Source organism: Macaca nemestrina, chromosome 12, assembly GCF_043159975.1.
Source record: "Macaca nemestrina isolate mMacNem1 chromosome 12, mMacNem.hap1, whole genome shotgun sequence".
In the NCBI taxonomy this organism is placed as follows: domain Eukaryota; kingdom Metazoa; phylum Chordata; class Mammalia; order Primates; family Cercopithecidae; genus Macaca; species Macaca nemestrina.
Window position 1 is genome coordinate 16,801,740 of NC_092136.1, and position 25,221 is coordinate 16,826,960.

At 34.9% G+C, this 25,221-nt stretch overlaps 3 protein-coding genes across 3 annotated transcripts in view; 2 read left to right on the top strand and 1 right to left on the bottom strand.

Moving 5' to 3' along the window:
• Positions 1-25,221, top strand: part of LOC105466417 (olfactory receptor 8J3) — a 121,509-nt gene that overhangs the window by 70,541 nt on the left and 25,747 nt on the right. The window contains 1 exon segment of the mRNA XM_071073934.1: positions 15,726-15,892. Coding sequence (XP_070930035.1) covers positions 15,726-15,892 — 167 coding nt within the window.
• On the bottom strand, positions 7,785-8,807 carry LOC105466444 (olfactory receptor 5T3). Its single transcript, XM_011715420.2, is given in 1 exon segment — positions 7,785-8,807. A coding segment is annotated over 1 exon segment (1,023 nt).
• LOC105466415 (olfactory receptor 8J2) lies at positions 19,223-22,193 on the top strand. The gene has a single exon (XM_071073933.1). The coding sequence runs from the start codon at positions 19,244-19,246 to the stop codon at positions 20,207-20,209; it is 966 nt and encodes a 321-aa protein (XP_070930034.1). The 5' UTR covers positions 19,223-19,243; the 3' UTR covers positions 20,210-22,193.

Consider the following 25,221-nt stretch of genomic DNA (forward strand, 5'->3'; position numbering starts at 1 on the left):
AATTTTGGGATTGTTTTTCCTAATTCTGTGAAAAATAAAGTTGGCATTTTGACAGAAATTGCATTGAATCTGTATATTGCTTTGGGCAGTATTGATGGTAAGGGCAGTCCATCTGGAGTAGCCACTGTGAAGACACCGGCGGCAGCCAGGGAGGCAGCCAGGACTTTGTGCTCCACAGAGCCAGAGTGGGCCAGGAACAGGCAGGAGCCCTACCCACTACCAAATTGGCTGGGTGGGAGCCCTGTATTCCCAGGCACAGCTGCAGCCACTAAGCTGTGGCTCCAGACCTGGGCATCCCTGTGCTTGGATGCCCAGGAGACCCCCTGCCCCCACAGGCTTTAAAGTGCCTGCTTTTGCTCCCTGCCTTGCCCCACTCCTTGCTCCCACTCCAGGGCATAGCAAAGTTGTGGTCGAGCCTGGGCACTATTGCAACCCATCTAGGTTTGTGCACACTCAAGGCAGCACTAGCACACCAGCCCCCTGCTGCCTTGGCATCCTCTGGACTTTGGGCACCAATGAGCATGGGAGGGAGGCTGTGGGTTGTGCCGAGGGTGGCTTGCCATGGGCTTGCAGGCACCCCTTGGCACAAACAGCCTGGGTGCCTTAGATGGCGAGAGACAGACAAATTCCTGGGCAGAAAGAGGCAGTTCTCCACTCACCTTCAAGCCAGGGATAGCCTGAAGCCTAGGGGCCTGGGCTGCCAGTTCTGGGTGGAGTCTATGACCTGGAGTGAGAACTTACGTTGCTTTTTCTGGGCCCTTCCATGGCCGCCCATGGGCCAATCAGCATGCACTCTCTTCTTTCTGAGCCCATGAAAACCCCAGACTCAACCAGACTTGGACCGAAATCCAACTACCAGCTTCAGGTCTCCTTGTCTCATTAGGATGACTTACCTATGTAAAGGAGCTACCCACTGTGGTTCTCCTCTCCACTGAGAGCTGGACACTTATCAGGATTATCTGCCTGCAGAAAGAAGCTACCCACTGCAGGTCTCCTTAGAGCTGTTCTGTTGCTCAATTAAGCTCTTCTCTGCCTCCTTGTTCACTCCCCAGTTGTCAATGTGCCTCATTCTTCCTGGATGTGGGACAAGAACTCGGGACCACCAAATGATGAGACTGAAAGAGCTGTAACACAAACAGGACTGAAACATGCTCCCCTGCTACATTGTGGGCAATGATTTGGAGAGAGGAGCTACAGCCCTTTGGGCAGCCCAGACCTAGTGACTCCCCAGGCCGGGGCTATAACGTCCTCTTTGGGGTTCCATGGTTTCTGACATCTCCAAGCTTTCAGACACTACCACACGCCCCCTGTTCAGATGCAGGTACCCACAGTGGAAGCTGCTCGTGGTACATCTGATCCAGCCACAGCCTCGCACAGAGCCGGGAGCTGTGCTTGCACCTGGACCTGCCTGCCCAGCTGCAGCAGCCAGTGTGCCTGGCTGTGTGTAGTGGCTGGATCTCATTCTCGCTTGTTCATATACCCCTTGCCACTCTGTGTCTGGCCCTCCCTTGGCAGGTGTGGGTCCTGGGCCAGGAGCTCAGGCTGAGGGCAGACTGCCAGGCAGAGCTGATAAAATGAGTCCAGTGGGTGTGAGCAATACTCAGGCATAAGGCCACAGAGATTTCAGGCTGACAAAGCAACACCCCAAGTATCCTGTGACAGTGTGGTCAGTTTCACAATATTGACCCTTCCCATACATGAGCAGATTTAAATAAAACTCTAGATTTTTTAGGATTGAATTGCTTTTGGAATGAGTTAAGATTTCAGGGTGCTATTCGGATGGAACAAATGTATTTTTTTATGTGAGAAGGACATGCATTTTAGAGTCCTGGGGCAAAATGTTATATTTTAAATGTGTCTCTTCCAAAATTCAGGTGTTGCCAATATGGTAGTATTAGGAAGTGAGACCTTTAAGAGGTGATTAGGCTGTAAGGGCTCCTTCTTTGTTAATGAAATTAAGGCTTATTAAAAGTCTTCGTTCAGTATTTGGCAAGCTTGCTCCCTTTCCTGTCCACCTTCTACCATGTGAGGATGCAGCAAGAAGGGTCTCACCAAACAGTAAATGCTGCCACCTTAATTTTGGACTTCTCGGTCTCCAGAAATGTGGGGAAATTTTTTTTTTTTCCTTTAAAAATCACCCAGTCTCAGGTATTCTGTTTGAGAAGCAAAAAATGGACTGAGTAGAATGCATTGGATTTCCATCACATTGTTTAAATATTGTCCACTTTAAAGCATGGTGCTCGAAGTATGGAATATCAAGGGAAAAAAGTAAACATCATCTAAGGACTTTTCATTCTCTTCTAGGGGAGAGGGTGAGAGCAGTTTTAATTTTGTTAAGAATGGAAATATCATGTTAGGTAGAAGTTTGATCTTATTTTTGTTTTCATTTGGAGATCAGGTATGCTTTAAGGGAATGCATATGACTTCCAGGTTGACAAGGGGTGCATGTGTATTGATTAATTTTAATGTGTCAACTTAAATGGGCTATGATGTGCTTACATTTGGTCAGACATTAATGTGTTTGTTACTCTAAGGATGTTTTGGGAGAGATTAACATAGAAATTGGTGGCATTTGAGGAATGCCTATTGACCTCCATAATGTGGGTTGGCCTTACTCAATTAGATGAAGGTTTGCATAGAGCAAAAAGACTCACCTCTCCAGAGCAAGAGCTAATCCTCCAGCAGACTGTCTTCAGATCTTGCCTACATCACCAGCTCTTCCTGGTTCGACAGCAGTTTGCTCATGGGTTCCGACTAGATTATCAGTAATCCTGGATCTGCAGCCTGATAACTCAACCTGCAGAATTTGGAACTGCCAGCTTCCCAGAATCACATGAGCCAGTTCCTTGTAATGAATCCTTCACCCTCCTCCTCCCCCATACATCCTGTTGGTTCTGTTTCTCTGGAGAACGCTGACTAACACACATCCTTCCTTGGGTCTTCTGAGTATTTTGTGCCTGTGATTTTATGTTTTCTTATTTTTAGGAAATTCTTGACCATTTTGTCTTCAAATGTTTATTCTGACCCATTCTCCCTTGATTCTTGTTCTGAAACACTAACTGTATGTATATTAGATTGTTTGATGTTGTCCTACAGTTTTTTTTGATAATTTTTAGTTCTGTATTTTTTCTTTAACTTTTCTCTCTGGTTAATTTATGTTGCTTTATCTTCAAGTTCACTAATACTTTTCTCAAGTTACTGAATCTGATAAGCTTGTGAAAGAAATTCTTTGTCTTAGATATTGTGACTGTGAGCATGAGTTTTTATTTATATTTTCCATCTCTGATATTTCTCACATATTCATGCATGGTGTTTATCCTCTCCACTAAAGCATTTATTCCAGTAATTTTCACTGCTCTTTAGTCAAAGACAACCAGAAACAATGATATTTGAAGAAGTTAATTTAATTTAATTTAATTTTTTTATTATTATTATTTTTTGTACGTGCTTGGTGGGGGCCTGTAGAGAAGACTTGGGAGTGAATGCAAACTCTTTTATTCTAAGACTTCCTGCTTTTCCCAATAGCTCACACTTGGCCTTTAACATTACTTAATTTTAAGCTGATTTCCTCTTTTATTTTTAAAATTATAAAGTTCTGGGATACATGCACAGAACGTACAGGTTTATTATGTAGGTATACATGTGCCATGGTGGTTTGCTGCACCCATCAACCCATCATCTACATTAGGTATTTCTCCTAATGCTGTCCCTGTTCTGGCACCCCATCCCCTGACAGGCCCTGGCGTGTGATAGTCCCCTCCCTGTATCCATGTTGAACTCCCACTTATGAGTGAGAACATGCAGTGTTTGGTTTTCTGTTCCTGTGTTAGTTTGCTGAGAATGATGTTTTCCAGCTTCATCCATGTTCCTGAAAAGGACATGAACTTATCCTCTTTTATGGCTGCATAGTATTCCGTGGTGTATGTGTGCTACATTTTCTTTATCCAGTCTATCATTGATGCGCATTTGGGTTGGTTCCAAGTGTTTGCTATTGTGAATAGTGCTGCAATAAACATTAGTGTGCATGTGTCTTTATACTAGAAAGGTTTATAATCATTTGGGTATATAGTCGGTAATTTCTTCCTGTCTGTCTGGTGAACAAACATTTTACACTCTCTGCCCGTGGTGAAAGAAAGATGCTCAGGCATCTCATCTATGTATGAAGTAACTTGGTCTTCCTTGGTATTCAGATTTCTTGGATGTTTTGAACCTTGGTTCTCTGACAGACTCATGAAAGGGTATAATTTGGTAGATTACTTGGCTTTTTAAGTTGTTAGAATGAGAAGAATTTACTTTGCTGCTTTCCAAATTCTGTGTGGAAGCAGAGGTCCCATATATCATTTAAAATCCCACCCAATACTGTGGTTTCAAATGTTTCTTTTCTGGATAACTCTCCACTCACCACTGCAATATTCTTCTGGAGTTTTAGTTTTATGCATTAAAAACGTAATGGAACCTCCGAATCAGTTTACATATAACCGATCTTAACCACTGAACTTCTACAATATTCATCTTTCCGGTGTGTCCCCTTCCTTTCTATCTCCTTTCTTCTCCTTTTTCTCTGTCTCTTTTTTTTCTCTCTCACTTTTACTTTTTATCTTTGTCTTGTTTTATCATATAGGCTCAAAACTTGCAAATTCAAAAGGTCTCAGTAAATGAATTGTCAAATCCAGATGAAATTTCACTTCCAATAACTTATTTTTAATGAACTTTAAAATTTATAATTGACTAAAATAATTGTACATATTTATGTACGGAGTACACTGTGATGTTCCAATGCATGTATACATTGTAAAATGATCATATCAAGGTAGTTAGAATGTCACTTTAAAAATTTATCATTTATTTGTAGAATAACATTTAAAATATTATTTGCCAGCTATCTTAAAATACATACTATACTGTTACTGCCACAGTCACCCCACTGTGTAATAAAACATCAGACCTTACTTTTCCTGTTTAATTGTTATTTTATATAAATCAACTAACCTCATTTAATTAGTCTCCACTACCCTGTTCAGCCTCTGATAACCACTTTTCATTTACTTTTTACTTCTATAAAATCAAGGTTTTTTTTTTTATTCTACATATGAGTGAGATTGTGCAGTATTTGTATTTCTGTGCTTGGCTTATTTCACTCATTTATTCATCCATGTTGTCATTAATGGCAGGATTTCATTGTTTTATTTCTCAATAATATTCCATTTGTGTGTGTGTGTGTGTGTGTGTGTGTGTGACATTTTCTTTATGCGTTCATTTGTAGATGGGCATTTAGGTTCATTCCATATCTTGGCTACTGCAAATAATGCTGCCATAAACATTAGAGTACAGATACTGCTTTGACATACTGATTTCTTGAAACTTCTACATCTCAATGAATGGAATGAATGGCCAAATCCAGTGGAAACCACATTTTCAGTACTTTTAAAATACATTCCTTTTTCTTCTTATTTCTGCCACAGACTTAATGAAGAGCTTCAATGCTCTCAATCATGCTCTCTGGAAGATGACTAATAAAGTTGATAAAGTGAAAAGATCTGTTCTTTCATTCCATGTATAACAAGCTTAAAAACAGAAACTGTGTAACCAGACAGCTTAGATGTGAATCCTGACATCACCCTTTAGAGTTATGTGGTATTGGGCTGCTGTTTCCTCAACTTTGTTAAAGGGTATTACTACAATCACTTCCTGAAGTTATGAGAATTACATAAGTTAATATCGTAAAAACATTTGCATGATTGTCCAATACCTAATAAGCATATGTTAATTATTGGTATTAAGTATAATTCATGTATTCACTATTTAACAAATATTTTGTCAGCAAACCATAAGTTCTAGGTACTCTTTTAGGACTCAGGGATACAATTTTGAGGACAAATAGGCCCAATTCCTGTTTTTATGCAATTTACAATGTCAGCATCATGGTAGATCTGGATAATGTATTATAAACTCACAACACCACATGCTAAATAGCAACTGTGATAAGTGAGAGAGGCTCCATGGGGTCAGAGTGAGTCAAATAATTCTTCTTGGGGAAAAGGTAATTGAGCTGAGATATGTAACATAATGTTTTATTGACATGAGAGTTAAATACACCATTTTTTCACCTTGACCTGAACAAATAGCAGGTCATTGGAAACTGCTTATTCACACCATTTGTTTTCTAATCGATTAGGATAAAAAGAGAGATAGTAAAACTTTTCATACTAGTTAACTTGACAAATTCTGAATGAGTTTGTTGAATGCATTATTAACCAGATATTTTTAGGCGTATGTCAGTGCATCATTTTACCTAATGCTCACCTATTCCTTTCTCAAAGAATGACTATTTTTGCTAATTTGAAAGAGAAACAAAACAATAAAAAAGGAGATAGCAACCTTGACTAAAACATTACCCAATAATTTTGACACCATAATTTGAAAACCCCTCCAAAAAAATAAATGATTCTGGAATTCTGCAGAAATTTTAAATTTTGTGAGACAGCTATTTATTTAGACACATTTTTGAAGCAGATTTAATTTTCTTCCAGAACACTCTCACCAAAAGATCATAAACAGAAAACTATATTTTAAGATTCTGTATATTCAAATAGCTTATTATTTTAAAAGAAAATTTTGTCTACAGTGTAATCAGGGTTTTGTATCTAAAAAGTTGTATTTTTTTAAGAGGAAACTTAGTACAGATTTTGGCTGCAAGCATTTGCTCGTTCACATAGACAGGGTTAGGTTCTCTTTGCATAATTGATTAATAAAGATTAGAAACTGATGTCTGAAATTTTCAGTGTCGTTAACTATGTTATGATTGGATCATTCTGGTTAATTCACATAAAAATATCCTTGGAGAGACAAGTGTGTGTTTTATTGAAAAACAATTTCCATTTTTAATGAATCTTCCAATGTTGTAACAAAACTTACTAAAGTGGAATTCATAAAGTAGAGCCAGATGTGAGTAGAGGTAAAGCAAAATAATTTCCATTCTGCAGGCTTGTTCACTAGGTGTAAATTTTTTGGAAGGATGACATTGCAGTCATTTCTTACAGATTAAGTAGATACAAGATAATGGCAGGACTACAAAGTGAGCAAGGACATGCTAGTTTGTCAGACCTTAGAGCAGTCATTTATACATATATTGTGGTTTCATTCCTGGGGTATAGTGTTTCCTGAGCCTTCAGAACACTCTCAATAAATATTAGCATTTACAACCAATATAGTTTCACAATGAATACAGTCAACTTCTGTGGTTGAAAAGGGGCAAGGAAAACATTTAATCATGGAAAAACTTTAGGATGTAGAAATAAACACAGCTAAAGGCATGTTTAGAAGCTTGACTAGATCTCAGTTTATGAAGGCACATTTAGGGAAAGTAAAGTAAAATTTGGATATTTCTTCTTAGGGATTATAGATTGAGGAAGTAACTCCACAATGAATACAAAAACTTTTAATAAGCCATGTAAGCATTTATCAATTCCCAGGATTCTGTAGGATTCACTTACTAGTTATAAGTGTGTAACTGATTTTTACTTACTGTGAAAGCTGTTGTTAGTAGTGTGTGATTGGTAACAACAATATATATCAAATAATATTTAATATAGATCTCTGAACGAACAAATTAATTGGCATGTATGTCATGCAATTTGTTTAAATTTGAAAATGCTGCATTGGCAGTCTGCTTAATGCTTTTTTGAAACTATTCTTTGATATGCAAATACTTTACCTAAAATATAGAGATGTGAACTCTGACACTCAACATTTTTTTCAGGTTTACTCAATTTTAAAAATATTCTTCATGTGTAAACCAATTTCAACATTTTTTTCATTGCCTTTTTTACATCTTTGTTCCTCAAACTATAGATGATGGGATTCAGCATGGGAATCACAATTGTGTAAAATATTGACACTATGATGTCATGGTCTGAAGCATACCTGGAACTTGGTCTCATATAACTGAAGAGAATTGTTCCATGATAAATTGTCACTCCAGTTAGGTGAGAGCCACATGTAGAGAACGCCTTTTGCCTTCCCTCAGCAGAATGCATCTTCAGAATGGCCAACAGAATGAAACCATAGGAGATCAGGACAATCAGGATAGTGACTATCTCAATAGAACCCACAAAGTAGAAGAGTAGAAGCTGGTTTGTGTGAGTGTCAGAACAAGAAATAGCAAGGAGAGGAGGAATATCACAAAAGACGTGCCTAATTTCATTGGATCTACAAAAGGACAGGCTAAATGTAGCCACTGTATGGATAGTAGCATGTAAAATGCCAGCAACGTAGGAAGCAGTGATGAGTGGCACGTAGACTCTGGATGACATGCTCACTGAATACAGGAGAGGGTTGTAGATGGCTACGTAGCGATCGTAAGCCATTGCAGCCAAGAGAAAGCATTCTGTGGTTCCAAAAGTAACAAAAAGAAGCATCTGTGTTGCACATCCAAGAAATGAAATAGATTTATTTTTTGCCAGGAAATTGACCAAAATTTTTGGAGTGACAACTGTAGAATAGCAGGCATCCAAGAATGATAAAACACTAATAAAATAATACATGGGGTTGTGGAGCCAGGAATCCTCAATGACCAATACAACCAGCCCTAAATTGCCTATCAAGGTAAAGAGATAGATTGCAAGAAATAGTAAAAATAGGAAGACTTGCAGCTCAAAATCATCTGTGAAGCCTGTCAATATAAACATGGTGACTTCAGTCTTGTTCTTCAGTGGAATCTTGTATATATCCAAACCTGATGACAACTTGTTCACTTCAGTTTTTACTTACAGATTATAAAGATTATAGCCTGTGAAAATGGAGTCCATTCAATTGTATCCTTGTTTTATTTCTTAAGCATAATAATTTCCCTGATAGTAATGAAGTAGACTATGATGAAGTAATTGGAGCCAAAGAGATGAATTTCTCTGTATAAGTAAAAGGAAAAAACATGTAATTAATTTATTGGCTAAATTTATCATGTTTTTAAAAAACTGTGCTAATTAAAGTGATTTTATTTTCCAGTTAATTTTCTGTTGAATTTTTTACCACTTGCTCTCATATTATGTCCTAAAGCTCACAAAGATTACTGAATGTAGAAATATTTAAAACTAAATATGTCATAGTGGAAAGCACACACTTGAGTACAGTCTTAGATTTGTGATGAAGTACATGAGATGTCTTTTGTAAATGTTCACAATTTTTAAAATAGGAGAAACCACACTCACAGCACAGTTCAATTTAAATTTTTTAAAATATCAAAATTACATAATTTAAAAGGCTTCCAGATGACTAGAAAATGGGGATAAGTCAGACATACATTTCAACTTGTTGCATGCAGTAGCCTTTTCAAATAAAATTATTTCATGTACTCTGTTCTGGCAATTATCTTGTTCCATTAAATAGAAGAGCAGACCATATTCTAGAGATAGATGTAACTTCTTTACAAACAGAGCAATGTGTTTTATTTTCAGGACTTTTTCTTCCTGAAATATATATCACCTACTTGTCAGTTTTGGCCTCTGTACCTTATTTATCATAACTTTTTAAATTTCAACTTAATAACAATGTGAGATGCATCTTACTAATAATTCATATGTTTGTTATTTTTGCAAAGTCCCTGGATGTATTTTAAAACATATTTCTGTTAAAGATAAATCATTGCCATTCTTTTAACATATTATAGTTGCTTTTAGAGTTTCTAAAATTACTATGAAATAAAAATCATCAATAATATAAAAATGATGGAATATCTGGCTAAAAATATAACATTAGTATATTTGCGAGAAAGTAGTGTTTGATATCTGGATTTCTTTCCTAATGTTATTTTGTTTCACATTGAGGAGTATGAAGAAAGACAATTACATGACCAAAAATAAATAAAAGAAAATAAGGTAGCAAGGTTAAAGGGACTCCTGTATCTACACTGAAAACCTGTTATTGAAACAGTTTAGTACTACACATACTAAATTTAGGGGGTAAAATTAGAGGGGAGATTTAAGCAAGGTAATTTAGTTTTTCTTTTAGCGTGTCATAGATTATGAAAGTTTTAAAAGGAGTGACAACTCTGTCATATGTAGGTCCAGTCTGAATTCAGTGACTTACAAATGATTTATATTCATGATGTGAAACATACCAAAATTTTGTCATATTAAGATGACCATGCATTAAGAAGAGAATGAACAAATAAGACTAAAACCACTTTTAGAAGAGAAAGGCCAGGTATTTTTATATATTGTTACAGAAATGTTCTGACAGATCCATGTGCAAGATTTTTTCTAATATACAAAATAAATACTCTCATAAATGAAGGACTACAGAACAAAACAAAAATTCTCATGTGATTCTTAGAAAATTCTACAGTAAAAGGTATAATTCAGTTAAATTCCACTTTCTGTGTTGTAAATCCAGACTGCTTACATATTACTCGTGAGAACACACACATACACAAATATATTAAGTAATTTTGTGTTATGTTAATAGCTTACAAAGTTATCAATAAATAGTTTAAATATGTATTAATGTATTTTTGAGTCATAAAAAATACAGTTCTGTTATACAAATTCCTATCCTCTCTTTCCTCCTATATTTTCTCCTCTCTCTTTCTTTCATTATTAGAAGAATCAATGGGATATTTACAAAAGTTCACTGACAAGACTCAGGAACAAACAGGAATTAGGCAGACAAGAAACATGATTCAAAAAAAAAATATGCCAGTGAATTTTGAAAAATGTACTAATAATCTACCAAAGGAGTCCATTACAAAATACATATTTACCACCACATACAGGAGAAAGGTCAGCTACATTACAGTTCCAGACTTTATTTTCCTAAGATATCTGAAATAAGGCAATTGTAGAATACTAGGAACTATACTTTGACTCTAAAACCCTATATTAAAATGTCATGTTTAGCAGCATAAACTTGGAAAAATTACTTCTCCTTCCAAACTAAAGGATAACTAAGATTGGACAAAACTTGCACGTATACCTCATTCAACTACATAAACATGAGGTGATTGCACAGTTCTTTTTTATGAGATGCATTAAGATCAATTTTAATAAATTTTTATATTACATGTGAATAATACATATAAACTATGACTTAAATTTTTATTTGTATAATAATATAAACAGGAATTTACAAAATCAATATTTTAATAGAACCGTGGTGCAACCCTGATGTAACCCGCCATAGTTTTAGAAATGTTATGTCCTAGAAACTATGTAAAATAGCATTTTTGTGTTATTAAATTATTTAAAGATATTAAGCTTAAATAGAGTATGAAAATTTAAAATAACTAAATCTGCTTCTTAGTCAATTACCTAACTTTTATAATAAACTTAAACTTTTCTGGTATTCCTGTATCAGAAAATAAAATAAATTGAACCCAAAGTGAAATATACCCAAAAGCTAGTTGAAAGTTAATTTTCTCTCTAGCTAATAATTTTTCTAAATGTGAAACATTGGCCCTTAATCCTGCTGCCATTTTTACTTTTCATCAGAAAAAATTAAAACAAATTTCTAATTTATGACTCTATTCACCAAAATATGTAGGAAGTCCTTTATATTTTCTGTGATATATATCCTAGGAGGCATATGATTTAATTTGTGGTGTAAATTTTGAGATTAATAGAATCCTCTCTTTTATATTTAAATATTAAAGCATATAGTTTCAAACATATAATATAGCTTCTATAATGTGTTATATGTAATAAAAGGGTTTTCCTCCTACCTGTGGAAATAAACTGTTCACTCAATTAGGTACGTGATTAATGTTATGCATGTGGATTCTTATACCAGCTTCTCAAGCTCTTCAAGTCCTCAGGGAGGCCCTTCGAAGAAACACACTAATTCTTTTCTGGGACAGAAAGGTATCAGGAATACTTTTAAAATAATAAACAGGTGAATGTTTCTGGAGTAATGAACTACATGATGAAAATGATTACCTGAAGGAACTTTGGCTTCTGGCTGGAAAAAAAAAAAAAGTGATCCATCAGTGGAAAAGAAACCTAATGATACAAGATATAGTCCCAACTCTGATGCTAAATAGCTATATGCCACTAAGATAATAAATTCTCTGATTTCCACTTTGCTTTTTCTGGGAAGATAACATGCACATTCTCTGGAAATGCTGGAGACATGTGATAAAATAATAGCCAAGCGTAACTTATGACAGGATTTACAATCTTCAATAAAGTTTGGTTTCTTAACTTTAAAGTGCTATACTTCTAAGTTGTATGAGAAGCAGATTTAGACTCCTTGAGTGTTCTATTCCTTGAGAAGAGATAAATACGAATACATGAATACATGAATAGGAAATATTGACAGGAGAGAGGGAATAGTGTACAGATAATAATGTTCTATATAATAGAACCTTAGAATATTAGAGCTCTGGCAGAGATAAAGGTCAAACTTTTTGAGTTGAATTTAGTCTTGTCTTGGGGAATTCTACATACTAATGTATAAGCTACTCCCTAGCTATGTACATAAGCAAGTCTTGGGGAAATTATGGAAAAATACATAGATGTCTAGCTGGGCTCCATACCCAGGGATTGTAAATTGATAGGTAGGAAATATTGGTTTATGGAATCTGAATGTGAAATATAAAGAAAAGAAAGTTGATACTGGAAGGCAGACTAACTGTGAACTATCTATTAAGATCATGAGCTCATTATAGATTCAGTGCAATTCCAGTTAAAATTAAGTAAGAACTTTTTGTAGACATTGAGAAGTTGATTCTACAATTTATATGTAAAAGTGAAAAGAAAAACTTAAGGGAGTCAAAATAGTTTTGAAAAAGAATAAATTTGGAATGTTTACATAATCTGTGAATATGACTGATTTTAGGACTTACCACAAAGCTAAAATAGCAGAGTGAGATATTGGGTAAAAAAATACACTTTAATTAATAAAATGGAATAAAATGTTCAGAACCAGATTCACATGTATATGGTCAATTGATTTCTGACATAATAAAAGGTAATCTTCGTTGTCTGCTCATCTTTAAAAGTGGGTCACTGAAAAGAATTCTCAGTGTCATTTTACATCACTTCATTCAGATATTATTTCTGACATCCCCACATCATAAAGTTACAGTCTAGACCCTCTCTAAAATATGTCCAAAGCTTGCCACAACATAATATTTCATCCCTTTCTTTGTCTTTGTTTCTCTTCATGGTGTTTATAGTCCCTGATACAAGTTTTCTGTTTCTCCCTAAAATAGGCCCAAAATTAATTATAAATATATAAATACGTGAACAATTATGCAAATTATTTCCCTATTCTAGTTTCAATATGCTTACCTACAAAGTAAAAAAACCGTTCATTAGATCTACAGTTTCTAACCCGGTTGCCCTTCAAGAATATCTGGAGAATTAAATAAATGTAATAACTTTGTTATGCCTTCTTGGTCTACCAATGTAAATTTCTTTATTTAGATTCTAGGCATGTGTATGTGTGTTTTGTGTATATTTGTGTGTATCTACGTGTGTATATATGTATGTAAAGATACATATATACACATACATATGTATATATGCATACCATATGTACATACAAATGTATATACATACATATACATATATATCCACATATATACACATATGTATATGCACACATATTTATACACACCTCATATGTATAGGACTGTGTATAAACATAAATAAACACATATATAAACATATGATATAGTAGTACCCCTTGATCCATGGGGGATATATTCCAAGACCTCCAGTGGATACCTGAAACTTCAGATAGTACTAAGGCTTATACAAGCATAGCTCATTTCATTGAAATTTGCTTTATTGATCTTTGCAGATTTTGTGGGATTTTATTCTTTTTTGGAAATTGAAGGTTTATTGGCACCATTTTTCCAGCAATGTGTACCCACTTTGTATCTCCATGTCACATTTGATAATTCTTGTGATATTTAAAACTTTATTATAATTATATATTTTGGTAATCTGTGATTAGTAACCTTTGATTACTATTTTAGTTGTTTTGGGGCACCATGAACTGTGCCCATATAGGAAGGCAAGCTTCATCAATCTATCTCCCAGACTTTGGGTCTCCCGATTTCCTGAGACACACAATATTGAAATTAACCCAATTAATAATGCTACAATAACTACCAAGTGTTCAAGTGAAAGTAAGAGTCACATGTGTTTAACTTTAAATCAAGCTAGAAATAATATTAAAAAAGGCTTATCATCACTGGTCATTAGAGAACTGCAAATCAAAACCACAATAAGATAGCCATCTCACGCCGATTAGGGTGGCGATCATTAAATAGTCAGGAAACAGCACGTTGGCGAGGATATGGAGAAATAGGAATGCTTTTACACTGTTGGTGGAAGTGTAAATTAGCTCAACCATTGTGGAAAACAGTGTGGTGATTGCTCAAGGATCTAGAACTAGAAATATCATTTGGCCCAGCAATCCCATTACTGGGTACACACCCTAAGGATTAAAAATCATTCTGCTATAAAGACACATGCCCACATGTGTTTATTGCAGCACTATTTACAATAGCAAAAACTTGGAACTAACTGAAATGGCCATCCATGATAGACTGGATAAAGAAAATATGGTACATATATACCATGGATTACTATGCAGCTATAAAAAGCATGAATTCATGTCCTTTGCAGGGACATGGATGAAACTGGAAACCATGATTCTCAGCAAACTAACATAAGAAAACCAAACACCACATGTTCTCACTCATAAATGGGAGTTGAACAATAAGGACACATGGACACTTGGTGGTGGGGTGTGGCATCACACACCAGGACCTGTCAGGGGCTGGGGGTCTGGGGAGGGGATAGCATTAGGAGAAATACCTAATGTAGATGATGGGTTGATGGGTACAGCAAACCACCATGGCACATGTATACCTCTGTAACAAACCTACACGTTCTGCACACATACCCCAGAAGTTAAAGTATAATAATAAAAAAAAGGTTGTGATAGTCAAAAGTGGTTAATTCTGAATAGAATGGAGGAAATGGAAATGAGAGAATAGGTTAACTGCAAATTTAGATTGTATTTAATGATCAATTATTTTTAAATAATAAAGCATTTAATATAAAAGTATTGTTTAATTTGAGTGATGGAAATAGTGTCTAGAATGTAATTGCAGATGTACCTTTTGCATCTACAATGCTTACAGACTAGAAAACTCCACACAGTGAGTTAAAAAAAGAAATGCTATCAGTATATACTGACGATGTTTCTGTATGCTTTGAGGGAAGATCACAGGATCATATAAAAAAAAATTTTCCAACCAAATAATTTTAATTAATCACTAGAAATAAGACCAAATATATGATAAGTATAATAAGAATTTTAATTAATACCCCTTCTGGTCACATTAAGAAGTTAATTAAAAATTGATATTCACTTTTTATAACCACTAACATGTTGAATTTATATTTTATATCACTTGGTTTTTATGACATATGTCAGAAGTTGCTCTTGATGCAGAATATGGGGGTTACATTTAGTTCTGTTCCCAATATTCACATTAAAATTGACCACTGGAGCCAGAATCCAGTGCTTTCTATCTATTAATTTTTTCAACGCAGGGCCAGTAGTGTCAATTCTCATTTTATATAGGAGTAATTGGATTCTTTTTTATTTAATAGTATTATCTGAGTCCCTAGGCAATCTCCACATTTTCACTCTTTGGGTAAAATTTTGAGTGGAATCTTGGCTAATGAATCTGTTTGTCTGTCTTTCCCCAGGGAATCAGATTTTTATTTGGAAAATCTTGTTGTCATGCTTGGGGACTGGGATCTAGAAACAAACATATTCAGCATGAAGGTCTTCAGAGAGTTCAGACACTTGAAAAACTCCAGCATGCTTCGAGCAGAAACCTTGGGTCTGGGCCTGGCCAGATCTCTCTACTTGGGTAGGTTACACCAAATATTTTACTTCTTAGTAAGCTTCATGTAAAAATCAAGTATCTTTGAGGATTTACCAATTTAAATCAGGCTCAGGACTGAAATAATATCTAATTTGTCTTCTTTTCCAAGTAAATCAAGTATCTGCCCACTGATTTCTTATTGGAAGTGACAGTGATACAACATAAACAATAGCATCTCTATTGATAGACTAGACAGCTTGAACATTTATACTAAATAATGAGTAGTCATTGCAGTTAGTATATTCCACTTTAATATGAATAATAATTTTTTTCTGCCTTAGAACTGAGATGTTTAGAGAGAATGCTACATGAAAAGGGAAGTATCTTATGTGTCTCCGATGCATATGATTTGATGTTTAAAAAAAGGACTTTCAAAAATACTTGACACTGATGAAAATGAGCTTTTCTTCTTGCATTCCCTGGGCTGAAAACTCCTAGGATGAAAAGATTCCCTGGTACTAATAGTCAATCTCCCTGATGATGCCAAAAACTCATGCTGAGATTCAGTGCTTGTCTCAAAACAGACCTGTGTCTCAACAAGCTTAACACAAATTCCACAATTAGACGCCAATGAAATATAGTCTTGAAATCCTCTCAGAAGCTATTTAAGAGTTAATTTGCAACATAACACCTCATCCAAAGGGTGACACTTTTTACAGTGAAATTGATGCTGAAATTATTAACATTAGATATATTTTTATTTATTTTATATTGAGATTCATGATATTGGTAGACCTATAAATATTTCTTTTCAAAAACTAATTAAAAAAACTTTTGTGAAAAATTATAATAGCTCTTAACAGGAAAATTCTAACTCAAAAAATATTCTAAAAGAAAGAAGACCCAACAGGAGAAAACTGGGCCTGTTCTGAGGAAGCTTTACATCAATGGCATATACTTGCTGAAATAATAATAAACTCCACCTCTGCCCTCAGTCATGCATCAGAAGAGGAAAAATTAATAATGGGTAAAGATATTAAATATTTGCAAAGTCTCTTCCTTCCCTGAGCTAATTGCACAAATTCAGAGTAGGCAGTAAATAATTGCTGTTGTTCATGGTGTTCTTTTTTTGTTGTTAAATTAAGGGTGTCTGTGGAATATAAATGTCAGAATGAACAATGCACTGAGTTGCTTTGTTTGTGGCAACCAAACAGGAAATATTTTGATCAAAGTAATTGTTAGCACAATGTTTTAAATCATAAGCTTGCCTGCTTATAAGACATGCAGTTCTTTTTAAGTACAGTGGCAAGAAACAAAAGATAGAGGACAGATGCTGCACACAATCAGGTCAGTTTCTCAGACTCATATTTGATGTATTTAGTAATGTATCATAACAAAGAAACATTGAAGATTTAAGAGAGAATCTGATTGCAAGACAGCATGTTTTGTTTGTTAAAAAAGTAGCTAGATATTGTAGGTCCCAGTTTTTTAAAAAAATATGCAGTAGTATAATTCATTTGCTATTTCTGTATTAACTGTAAAAGCACTCAGTAAGGTAGAATGAATTACTGGATTAATAACCCACATTGAAAATCATTCAAAGCATGCTAGTAACAAAAACTGAAGGTAACATCCATTTTGCATTCACTTGGTACCAGGCTCTATAAAAACAAATCTATTTGTGTGCATTATCTCATTTAATTTGAATAATACAGGAATACAATGCTTGGTAAAAATCACCTAGGTATTAATTGGTAGACTAAAACAAACCAGTCACATAAACAAAATCACAAAAACAAAATCATAAAAACATGAAGTTTAGACCAATGTCTACATAGTATTTTTGAGTAATTTTGAGTATTAATTGGTAGACTAACACAATCAAGCAATCACAGAAACAAAATCATAAAACCATGCAGTTTAAAACAATGTCTTACATAGTCTTTTTGAGAAATTTTACTTCATTGAGACTCAATTTTCTTATTAGACATTAAAATAATTACCATCTACGTATATTCTAGGGTGTTCCTGCAGAATAACTATTTCAAAATTCTAGCATAATTCTCAATGCATGTTACTTTCTAAATAAATATTAACAGCCTTCCCCACTCGTTTTTCTTTACAAGTGTAGTAAATCAAAGTAATCTAACTTTGACAAATAAAAGTTGTAAGTAATAGGAATTAAATAAAACAACTTTAACAATTTAAAATGAAAAAGCACAAGCTAGAAAGGGAAAGGAGAGTAGGACTTCTGAAACAAAATACTAGAGAAGAGTCTGAGTAAGAGAAGTCACAATGATAGGACAGGACTGGCTTATTTAACAGAAGTAATGAAATATGATTAAGTAAAGAGGATTCTGACTTTCAGAATTATACTCAGAAGGAAAAATATTGGAAGTGTAGGCCTACTTCTGCACAGTTGAAGCAACCATATGTGGTAGAAACTGAAAAAGCAAAATCCAGAATACTGAAAGTGTTTCCCATTGAAATGTTGAAATTCCCAAGGATTATTAATGACAAGGTATGGGCTGGAGAAGTCACCAGTGGAAGCTAAGGAAAAGATAACTGGTGGTCACTCTGTCTCATCAACTTCTTAAAGGCTGCTCTCTCTTATCACTGGAAACACAGACAGAAACACACAAATAAAAATTGTAAGTAATAAATTACATGTGTATGTATGTGTGTATATATCATATGCTAATCTATGCATATAGTACATGTGAATATACATTAATATCAAATGCACATATATTCATTCAATATCATATGCTAATATAGTTGATAAATGCATAATAATAAAACATATAATAAAACAAATAAATATGTATTCACTCAATATAAACTATATCCAATAGTGAATACATAAATTGCTCATCCAAGCAGTTTTCAGACTTCTCTTTTTTTTTTTTTTGAGACGGAGTCTCGCTCTGTCTCCCAGGCTGGAGTGCAGTGGGGCGATCCCGGCTCACTGCAAGCTCCGCCTCCCGGGTTCACGCCATTCTCCTGCCTCAGCCTCCCCAGTAGCTGGGACTTCAGGCGCCCGCCACTGCGCCCGGCTAATTTTTTGTATTTTTTAGTAGAGACGGGGTTTCACCGTGTTAGTCAGGTTGTGCTCGATCTGCTGACCTTCTGATCTGCCCTCCTTGGTCTCCCAAAGTGCTGAGTTTACAGGCGTGAGCCACTGTGCCCGGCCAGTTTTAAGACTCTTAATTGTCTGGTGAGTTTTTATTTCTGAAGTTTATGAAAACATGGGGAGAAAAACAATTAGGTTCTGAAACTTTTAAGGGTTTGTAAAACAAAATAAACTCATTTCAAATGAAATATTTAACAACCTAGCATCTAATAAAACATCAATTTTATCATTCATTAATTTCCTTCAACTTTCTCAGGTAAAAGATGAAGGCAACAATACAAATGGCTTCAGGAAATCTCACATGGGTGACGGAGTTCATTCTTGTGGGAGTCTCAGATGATCCTGAGCTCCAGATTCCTCTCTTCCTGGTCTTCCTGGTGCTCTATGTGCTGACGGTGGCAGGGAACCTGGGCATCATCACCCTCACCAGTGTCGACTCTCGACTTCAAACCCCCATGTACTTTTTCCTCCGACACTTGGCTGTCATTAATCTTTGCAATTCTACTGTCATTGCCCCTAAAATGCTGGTTAACTTCCTGGTTACCAAGAAAACCATATCTTACTATGGATGTGCAGCCCAACTGGGTGGATTCTTGGTTTTCATTGTGGCTGAGATTTTCATGCTGGCTGCAATGGGTTATGACCGCTACGTGGCTATTTGCAACCCTCTGCTCTACGCAGTAGTGGTGTCTCCAAAGGTATGTCGTCTGCTGGTGTCCCTCACATACCTTCAGAGTCTTATCACAGCCCTTACTGTCTCTTCCTGTGTGTTCTCTGTGTCATACTGTTCTTCCAACATCATCAACCATTTTTACTGTGACGATGTCCCTTTGCTAGCATTGTCCTGTTCTGATACCTACATTCCAGAAACAGCAGTGTTTATCTTTTCAGGGACCAATTTGTTTTTCTCCATGATCGTTGTTCTGATATCCTACTTCAACATTGTTATTACCATTTTGAGGATACGTTCCTCAGAAGGACGACAAAAAGCCTTTTCCACGTGTGCTTCTCACATGATAGCTGTGGTTGTGTTCTATGGGACTCTCCTTTTCATGTATTTGCAACCAAGGAGTAATCACTCATTAGATACTGACAAAATGGCCTCGGTCTTCTACACCCTGGTCATACCTATGTTGAACCCCCTAATTTACAGCCTAAGGAACAAAAACGTGAAAGATGCACTAAACAGATTCCTAGATAACCCATGCCGATCACTCAAACTAATGTAAATTTAAAACTAAAACTATCCTCCTTTAGTGCTTTTCATTTTTTTCCTGAAAACTGCTATTTAAAAAAAAAAAAAAGTGGCAAGAAATTGTTAGAAATTCCATTCATTTTAGTGGAAAATGTTTAATTGTTCTTATGTCAACCTCACATACCCAAACAAGAAAACAATGTCTATAAATAATAAAAAATAATTTGCAAATAATCAGTTTGTAGACATAGATAAAATGTAAGCCACTAAAGGGTTTTTAAAATAATTTCCAAACAAGGAAGAGAAAGCGTGGTAGTGCGTGTGGAGGTATGTGGCATCATTTCTTGGAAGGTGGTCAAAACACAGATCATCCTCCTTGCAAGAGACATATTTTGCTCAGCTACTAAAAATTATATTTTTAGTTTTGTAGCATTTATCCATCAAGTTCAACTTTTGTGGAACTATTTTTATCTTGTATTTAAAAATAAATTTTTATCACAGAAAAACTACACGTGGAAATAAGACTTAAGGGAAAATAGGCTAACAAATTTTTTAAAGGGGATTTTCTTTTTTCATTATTCTCAGTTGGTGTGTGCACCCAAAGCAAAATGTTGATGTTCACTCAAGTAAGACACACAATTTTTTTCCATCTCATCATAAAACATTTGTGTAAAGTTAATTGCCTTTGTTATGAAACTACAATACCAAGCAGCACTACTTTTAGCATTTTCATTCAGTGTAATTTGAAAGAAAATTTTATTAGACAAATTTTTTAAAAGAATATTATCTTTAAAATGTCGCCAGTTCTTAAGAGTCCTCCTGTTTTTTTAAAGAAAGTTAATAGTTACTATGAACTATATCTCTTTGCATGTAGAAGGCTACTAATGCATGATGGAGCGAGGGAGAGTGGCACTTATATGTGAAATAAAGGTAGTGTCTGGAAATAAAGTACAGTCATCATATTTTCAGGAAGGTTAGAAGCATACCCTATCCAGGGACTGTGTGACTGAGATCAGTATTTCAACTTCTAACTTTAGCCTTAAAGGAGCATAATCACTGAAGCCTTAAAGTAGCAGAATCACTGAAGGGAATACACACTATATAAGGAGTATTTCTGGTCTCAAGGGCAACATTGATAATAGTTCGATGGCATTTGCCTTTATGTTACTTATTTGTTTATTTGTGTATCTTTTTCTACTTTATGATGTATGTACTTGGCTTCATCAACTGATATCATTGTAACCAGAGAACTAAAATTCCCATTAGAAACAATTCTTTTGGGTCTGGCTAGATGAACAGCATTGGAGTAACAGCGCTAAACTCACTCTTACATTTATACCAATGTTATGCATATTACTAAATTAGTTAAGGTAAATAAGTACTCCAGTGTTTTCTACCTTTTAATTTGGCTTACACGTGTATTTTGTAAAAATAATGTGTTTTTTTTTTTTTTTTTGGTATTCATTTTCTATTGCTACTGTAAGAAATCACTACAAACATAGTAGCTTGTAACAACCCAAATTTGTTATCCCACATTTCTGGGGGTCAGAAAGTCAAAGTGGGTCTCACGAGGTTAAAACCAAGATGTTGGCAGTCTGTGTTCCTACTGGAACTTCTAGGGACAATCTGTTTTCTTGCTTTTTCCAGGTTCTAGAGGTTGCGTACAGCACTTAGCTTATGTTCCCTTTCCAGCTAGCAATCTCATCACTGACCTCTGCTTCCACTGCTGTGTCTCCTCTGCCTTTCACCTTCTTCTTCCCTCCCTCCCCTGTGATTGTCGTGGACTCACACAGATAATCCATGAAAACCTCCTCATCTCATGATTCTTAATCACATCAGCAAATTCCCTTTTCAATGGAATGCGACATGTTCAGATAGGTTCCTGTACCTGTCTTATTCATTAGTGCTCAATGGTATAGTCTTACAAAAGTTGACATGCTATATATCCTTTCTACATTATTTACTATAAAATTTATGTAAACAAACTATACACATGGCCTTCTTTGAATAAAAGATAAAAATCAGTTGGTTTTAAGTTTATGAAAGTGTATACACATATACACACTCACATAACACTTGTGGCACTTTTACTCATATGTGATGAATTAACTCAACCAACCAAGCAGACAAGTTTTCAAGGAAACAAGGTAGAAAAAGTAAATTGTCAGCTCTGGTCTATGTGTTAATCATCCCATGGGGCATGTCAGCCTAAATAGGAGAGGCTCCCTAAAAGAGAATAATATTCAGGATTACAGCATTGCAATGAGAAAGCAAGTGTCATATTAATTATGTGGGTTAAGAGAAAAAAGAGAAAAAGGAAGACAAAGGGTTTTATAGAGAAACAAATTGAGGAGAATTACATAATTTTTGAGATAATTATCTTTGGCTTCAAAAATCAGTAATAAGAGTGATACTAGTCTGAGGTTGCACAGGCAGTTGCTGGACAGATGTCCTTGCAGAAGTATACATATTTTTAAGGTTGTGATGGCCTTTGAGCAATGTTATGATTTTTGCTACCATTTATGATATTTTTGTTATCAGGCATACAAGCATGAGAACCCTCTCTTCATAGCCTTTTATGGCTTTATTTGTCAGTTCATGTGTATGTGTGTGTTTTTGGTTTTTTTTTTTTTTTTAATATACTTTGAGTTCTAGGGTACATGTGCATAACGTGCAGGTTTTTGTTACATATGTATACTTGTGCCATGTTGGTGTGCTGCACCCATCAACTCATCAGCACCCATCTTTAACTCCATTTTGATTCTGACAGCTTTCACATTTCCCCCTTTTGATCAAAATATTTTTCCGAAAGCACCACTAGTAATTCATATTGTCATTAAGTTTTAATATTTTTTTGGTGCCAAAATAAACTTGTTCTGAGTTCCTAATCCCATCTCACATTAGAGAGAGTGCTGACTGACTATGAGTAAATGACAAAACTCCATTAGCCATATTGAGCAACATGAGAGGTTTGAAGGAAGAGAATCACAGGCTAAGTCTACCTGGAATTCATTATTAAGTTCAATTCTGTCTGTTGCATAATCTTTTTGCCATCATCTCAAAGTGCTGAGTCAGCATTGTTTTGTTAGAAATTGTATTTCTGGAAAAATTTAACGAGTGACACACACAAAGTTTAAAAGTGGAAAATACAGAGTAAAATTAACAGTAGTATGAAAGTCCCAATTTGTGTAATAGTTTTGACCCTAGGCTTAAAGACAACCAATTGAATAAATCAAATGACTTTTATGCTGCCAAGTGAAAAAGGTAGGCCTGAGAATAGGGAGCCTCATTATAGAGTTTTGTTCTGACATCATGGGAAAAGCTGCCTATGGCATTAAGACATCAACTTTTTGTCCTGGTTTGTAGTTTGACTGTCTCTGATTATGATATCAGGTGGTTTGGTAAACATTTTCTGTGGCCCATATATGAGGCAGGAGGCTTGTTCCTTAAAATTTATCTAGTTTCAGCTTATAGGGCTTTTGGAACAAAAAAAGTTTCTGTTTTTAGTAATTCCATAGAAAGTTGTATTGGGAGAATCTAGAAGAATTGAAAATTTAGTGTAGTCTACAGGTAAATAACAAGAACTTAAAAGCAATGCAAACTGCTATAACCGAATAATGGATATATTATACCTTTGCTTTAGAAACATGACTTTTGCTCTGCCTTGATCACATAAAAATCTCAGATTTAAAAACCTCTTAAGCTAGAAAGCCAAACCAAGGCAGACTTCGGATTTTGTTTAAATGCTTACAATCTTAAGGTTCCTAGGCCTGTCAGGAAGTGATAATTTTTACTTAATTCCTTGTAAGGCTGGAAACTGTTGAAATCTGGCATTTTATGCAAATTTTCAAATATGACATATTTTCAGTCAAATCCATGGTAATATGACCAATATTTCTGATTGTGTCCTCCTGTAAAGATAAATCAGATTTTTACTGAAATTATGTTATTACATAGATTGTCATAAAAATTAAGAATACTTATTATGAATAGTTTTTGAATTGTCAAGGAATTAAATTGGGAGAGAAATCAAAGGGTCTTAATTTTTTTCACAAAATTATCGTTTACCAAATTTGTATAAATCATCTATAGCTTGAGATAATTTTTTCTTAAATCTTGAAAACAAACTACGTAAAGAATCAATAATGTTTTAAATGTTTTAAATAAAATAATAACACTATTTTCATCAGTTATTTTTATTGCTTGATCTTGATTAGCAGTTTTATGAACCTATAAGTTTTATGAACCATGAGTTTTATTAATCCATAAGTTTTACGAACCTATAAGTTTTTAAAATCAGAGTTCTAGACATTTTTATTTATGTCATTGCCCTTAAAGTTGTCATAAATCTGCTCAAGAATACTTGTTAGAGTCCTTTCCATGAAAGGCAATTTTGGATTATAGGTAATTGTAAATACTTTTAGAGAAGAATTTAAAGCAATAATTGTGAATGACAAAAAGCTAGAATAGTCATGGATAAAAATCTGATGAAAGTTTTTAATTGACAAGGAAATTTATTTATTATTATTACCTATTACATTTTAAAATATCAATCAGAATTATGACTGGCTGAATCACATCAAGGCTATCAGACTTTTGTAAATGTGATACAACTGAAAATCATAAAATGCGCACATCAATAATACATCCATACAAATATAACTTTAAAGAAGATTAAGCTTAACCAAAATTATGACTGACAATATATTAGATTTTTGTAAGTTTATGTGGATTTTGAAACAACTATATAGATAACATACCCCTGAATGTAACTGAAAGAAGATTTAGCATCACTTAGTATTTGACAATGTTTTCCCCTTATACTTTACTAAATAAGACTAATCATTTAACAAGACATATGTTCTTGACATATGGGCCGAACTGAGAAATTTCAAACTTAATTATAGATCAGAAAATCTTCATTTTAGAGCCCAGAGCCCCATTTGACTGCCTCTGACACCTGCTCAGCTCCCTGTCCAGGCGAGGACGCCATCTTGTGGGGTTGAGTGTCTTGAACTGAGGGCAGCAACTATGACTGAGTTGCTG